Source organism: Antechinus flavipes, chromosome 6 (assembly GCF_016432865.1).
Source record: "Antechinus flavipes isolate AdamAnt ecotype Samford, QLD, Australia chromosome 6, AdamAnt_v2, whole genome shotgun sequence".
NCBI lineage: Eukaryota > Metazoa > Chordata > Mammalia > Dasyuromorphia > Dasyuridae > Antechinus > Antechinus flavipes.
Genome location: NC_067403.1, coordinates 248,170,187 through 248,175,929, shown reverse-complemented (window position 1 = coordinate 248,175,929; position 5,743 = coordinate 248,170,187). Strand labels below are relative to the sequence as shown.

Below are 5,743 nucleotides of genomic sequence, written 5' to 3'. Positions count from 1 at the left end.
GAACTATAGGCTTGCATTCAGGAAGACATGCTTAATTCCAATTTTAGATATTTACTAGCCATGTGACCCCAAATAAGTCATTCAACTTTTTTTTTTACCTCATGTTCCCCATAGGCTAAATGGGAATAATCTAACTCAATGGATTATTGAAAGGATCAAATAAGATCTATATAAAAGTGTTGCCTATTCCTTGACACCATGTAAATGCTATTGAAGTAGTATCATTAAACCCACACTTGCAAAAGAATCCTTTGCACTGCATAACCAGTAATTGTTCAACCAATCCTTCTCTAGAAATCTCAAGGGAGGTAAAATCCAGTAGCTCCATATATATGCTCACTTTTGAAGAGTTCATAAGTAGCTCAGAACCTAAAGATTTGGGGTCTTTTTCCTTAGGTGAAATCTATATCTCCCTCTTCTTTCTTCCTTTCCTCTTTTTATCATTGAAAGATATTCCTTTGAAAAGATCTAGTTTTTCAAGCCCAAGCAACAATAGCCCCCCACACACAACTCTACTCGATCTTATAATAAATTTTGCCAGAAAAGAAAGGTGTTTGGTTTTTCTTTTCTTGGAATGAGCAGTATCACTTTGAAGAATTTAATGTTTAGGAAATGGGGGGAATTAATACATGAGGGACTGTCACTCTTTGAGAAACTGGATCAAGGACTTTCAGAAACCTAAAGTAACTGCAATGACAAATGACCACTACCTTTATACTTTCAGTCCCTTAGCTCCATATCTCTGTCCCTACACAAGATAGGTCTCTGACCATATTTTTTCTTGGAGTCCTTCATGCTATAGAATGACTTTCTTTGATGGTTGTCCTTTTGTGCAGGTGAATGACATCACTCCCAAATGACATCAATGGAGAACAGATCTGAAGTGAGTGAGTTCATCCTCCTAGGATTAACAGACGTTCCAGAGCTTCAGGTTCCTCTCTTCATCATGTTCACCCTCATCTACCTCATCACCCTGGTAGGGAACCTGGGAATAATAGGTCTGATTTCCTGGGATCCTCACCTCCACACTCCCATGTATTTCTTCCTCAGTAACCTCTCTCTGGTGGATTTTGGCTACTCTTCTGCTGTTACTCCCAAGGTGATGGCTGGGCTCCTCCCAGGGGACAAGACCATTTCCTACAAGGCATGTGCAACACAATTGTTCTTCTTTGCGAACTTTGGGGTCGCTGAAAGTTTCCTCTTAGCCTGCATGGCCTATGATCGCCATGCAGCTGTGTGTAAGCCCTTACATTATACCACTACCATGACTTCAACAGTGTGTGCATTTTTGGTCAGTGGTGTCCACATCTGTAGCCTTTTGGCTTCTTCCATAGGCATAGGAACCATATTCAGCCTTTCCTTTTGTAGTTCTAATGTAGTCCATCACTTTTTCTGTGATGTTGCCCCTCTCCTAGTTCTCTCTTGTTCTGATACTCACAACACTGAGTTACTATTTTATATCATAGGGCTATTAACTGTCTTTTCCCCATTTCTTGTCGTCTTTACTTCTTATTTGCTAATATTCATCACCATCCTGAAGATCCATTCTGCTGAAGGCCGACAGAAAGCCTTCTCTACTTGTACTTCCCATCTCACAGCAGTGTCTATATTTTATGGGACAATCATCTTCATGTATTTCCAGCCTAGTTCAAACCATTCAATGGACTCAGACAAAATTGCATCAGTATTCTACACCATGGTCATCCCTATGTTGAACCCTCTGGTCTATAGTCTTAGGAACAAAGATGTGAAAAATGCTTTCAGAAAAGCTTTGAGGGGACCAGAACTTCAATTAGATCATCTTTTTTCATAGAGAAAATCCATTTTGTATCTTCCACACTCTGGGATTCAGACCTGAATGCACTAAGTAGAATGCAACCTTTTCTTTTTTTTCTGTTTCTATAGCTGATCTGATTATAGATCTGTCTTCATATATGTGAATATACATATGTACATATGTGTGTAGGTACGTATATGTGTGTGTATATGTAAGCCTATGTTTCTGTGTATGTGTGAATATATAATATGTATAGACATAGATAGATAATGTAGATAATTCTACAGTGTTTGCGTGTGGATTTATACCTACACCTTTTGTATATGGGGGAGAAGTAGAAACTTATGTAAAAAATCCAAAATACAATTCTTATCAACAATTAGAGGAATCAGTACAAAGCATAACCAAGAAAACCCCAACCCACTCAACAGAAGAACATAAGGAACTGAGGTGGGTTTGATGCAAGCTTAAGTTGCTGCCCTGTGGATTTATAGAAAAATGAAAATGGTGGCAGCCAGGATCCCTCCCCATGACATGCATGTGTTAAGATTGTGTTCCTTTCTCCTGTAGCTCTCTGTTCACCTGGGGCTCTTCCATTATATCAAGCTCTGTCCAGAAAAATCTCTCGGACACATCTCTTCCCCTGTGCCTCTGGTTGGCCCCTTCATTAAGTCCTAGATCTCACATTTTGCCAGTTTTCTTCCACAAGAGTATTCTTGTCCCAGATGATATTTCTGGCAACTTTTCTGAGGATTAACACAAAGGAACAGTGCCCATCTCCAACTCTCAGGAAGAATGACAAGGAACAGAAGGATATCCTGATAATTGGATCATCTCTCCCCACTTCCCAGAGTAGAAGGGCATTGGACTATGTCAGGGTTCTTGACTTTGCTGGGCTAAGAATTAGACTTTAGAGTGATGTTGGGGTCATCAGTGTAGTCATTCCCCTATGAGAACAAAAGTCTCTACCAAAGTTCAGAAAATATGAGCAAATCAGTCCCCATGATATCCAAAGTGCTGGAATCTATCAGAATCAAGGACTTGATTGTAGTCTACCAGTTGATTCCAAAAGTCTGCAACATCTGTTTCAGGCTCTAGTGGTTTTAGAGACTCTTGGGAAAAAAAGGAAGTCCTGGATACTGGCCAGGTACCTGTCCAGGGGAGAAAGCCTCATATCAGTGACAAACACTGAGGACCTAAAGAAATATAATAAGACTGTTGTATGTCCACTGAAGCCATTGATGATTAGCCTACTCTATAGCTTGTCCAGATTGGAGTTTGTAATTCCTAGGTGCTCACTAAGCTCATTTTTTTTTGAAGCAGGCTATACCAAAGCACTTTTCAGGGATCTACAGGGGACATGGGGGTGAAAAGGAGATGGCCCCACCCATGGTGCCAAAAGCAAAGGCAATAACGCTGGGCTCATTCTCCAAAAAATTAATTAGTGAAGGAGCAAGGAGACATAGGAGTCTCCACCACCAAGGGGGATGTTGGCCTGGAATGGTCTCTTTGATTTAGAGGCTTTAGGGGGCAATGAAGAGAAGAGAAAACTGTTCCTTCTTGATTCCTATCATTATAATTATTCTCTCATCCACATTGAAACTTGGGAAGCTCCAGGGGATAGATTGGACAGGTCTGTGATATTAGAAATAATGGATCTACTATTGGTTGTCAAATCTGAGGAATATAGGTTGGAAGCACTATAGATTAAGGTAGAAAAGCCATATAGGGAGAGAAGCCATGGACGTGCTCTAAGGAATACTCGCTGTTGTACTTGGACATAGATTGTGCTGAGCAGCTATTGAGAACAGAACCAGGCTTTAGCCTGTGAATGGCTGGAACCAAACAAAGTTAGAGACAGAATAGTAAAAGGTGAAACAGAAGTTTAATTAATCTAAGAGCAAGGACAATGCTTATAAGCAGAAGTGTTCCTCTTGAGGAGAACTTAACATGCCGGGTAAAAGGCAGAACTTATATTCTTGAAAACCACAAGTGGACTAGCCCGTGAGACAATCATTCTTAGCTCTTGAGTAGCACTTCTCGTGGAAGTCTCAAAGATAAACAACGCAGGAATTTGTGGGTCCTGTGGGAAGTCTCCAAGTTGATTTTTTTCAAGTGTTAAGGATAATTAGAGCCTTAAGTTCCTTGGCAGTACCTCCTTGGCAAACTAGCCTTTGTCAAAAACAAAGATGATAGCATCCCCATGTGGAGTCCAGTAGATTAGCAGATCTATCTTCAGATCGTTCACTAGGGTCCACAGCTTGGTCAGTGAGGCAGAGACATTGCTGGACCCTGCCATGCAGAGAATCCTGGGAAACTATTCTGGGGGCTGGCAGTCCGATAGGACAGGGATGTGGCCCCAAAGCAGCTATGTTCTAAGGGAAATGGGCAAGGTCAGTGAGGGAAGTACAAGGCTAGACTGCTGAGAGTAGACCAGGTAAGGAGTGAATGACACCTGTGGCTTAATGCTACAGCTTCTGGGGCTAAAGGAAAATAGTTGTCTCAGCCTCAGGCGCTACTGTAGCCAATACTGCTTCTGCTGCTCACTGGGAAGACAGGACTCTGAGACCCAGAATAGCCACTGCTATCGTGCAATGGGCTTGCCCAAATAGAAGCCAAACTATGTGAAAGTCAAAATTACCCAGTAGAAATTGTGACACATTTGGAATTGGGAGAGACCTTAGACACTTTCATGTTATATAGCACTAGGCAAATCCCAATCTCAGTTTTCTCATGTTTAAAGGACTTCATAAAAATCCGAATCCCATATGATTTTTATGTGGAATGAATAGTATGAATGTTGTCTTCTTCTTGAGTTGTGTCTCACTCTTGTGATTTTAGAAATCTCTTTGGCAGAGATACAATAGTGGTTTCTCTTGGTGATTTTGGAACTCTCTTTGGCAAAGCCACAATAGTAGTTTCCCAGTTTTTTCTCTTACTCATTTCATAGATGAGAAAATAGAAGGAAAATAAGGTTAAGAGATTTATCCAGCATCACACAGGTAGCAAGTACTTGGGACCACATTTGAAATCATGAAGATGACTTCTTTTTATTTCAAGCCTAGGATTCTACCCATTGCTTACTCCCCACACACACATCTAAGTGGAAGAGAGCAATTATGGTGACTTTCCTAGAAAGAGGAAGAAAGCACATAATTTTTGAACAATTTATTATTTCAAGAATAAAGCCATTTAGCTTGTCAGCAGCTACTGAACAAGAGAGGAGCTGGAAAAACTTTAAAAATCAGGGCTTCAAAAATATGGATGTATGTGTGTATATTGATAGATATAAACATTTATCTATCTATATACACATGACATACTTTGAAATTTAATTATTAAATTTTAATAATTTATCTACATTATTTTCCCATCACCTTCTAAAATTAATATCAACAAAATTGTAAATAAAGTGTTAATATACAGCACTTTTTATATTTCTCATCAAGGTACTCATATTCAATATATAATTATCTTTTTTGTACCACTTGGCTTTGGTAGAAGATCACCATTACAATGTGGCTACTTTTAGAAAAAAAAAAATAAGGTTTCCTGTGATTACTTTCTTTTATTCTGTTTTTTAAAAACAACTTTTGATCTTTTGATTTAACTTTTTTGAGGTGGAACAAAGATTGGATAAGATATAGCAACTTGAATTATTTTTAAGAGTGGGAGATTCATTTTTGACCACATTGGGAGAAATGAGGAAAATGTTCTATTAAGCATTTAAGTTGATTTTTTTCAGAAACAACTGTATACCGTCACAATGAGCTACCAAGACACACACACACACACACAAACAGAGAAAGCAATTGTTTTCATAAGTCATTATCCTGGATGAAATGTGGTCCATGTGAGCCCAGAACTGTTCATAGGGGTTTGGGGGCTTTGAAATGGGTTACAATTGGATGCCAAATTAAAAGCAATTGTAAATTTGATAGAGGAAGTAACTGAATTTCAACTATG

General features: G+C 39.3%; 1 protein-coding gene across 1 annotated transcript; it reads left to right on the top strand.

The window, feature by feature from the left end:
* Positions 1-856: 856 nt before the first annotated feature.
* Positions 857-1,813, top strand: LOC127541799 (olfactory receptor 5B2-like). The gene has a single exon (XM_051967044.1). The coding sequence runs from the start codon at positions 857-859 to the stop codon at positions 1,811-1,813; it is 957 nt and encodes a 318-aa protein (XP_051823004.1).
* Positions 1,814-5,743: the final 3,930 nt, after the last annotated feature.

Bases quoted from the DNA above. Each gene is read 5' to 3' on its own strand.
- LOC127541799 (XM_051967044.1), top strand. From the start codon at position 857: ATGACATCAATGGAGAACAGATCTGAAGTGAGTGAGTTCATCCTCCTA.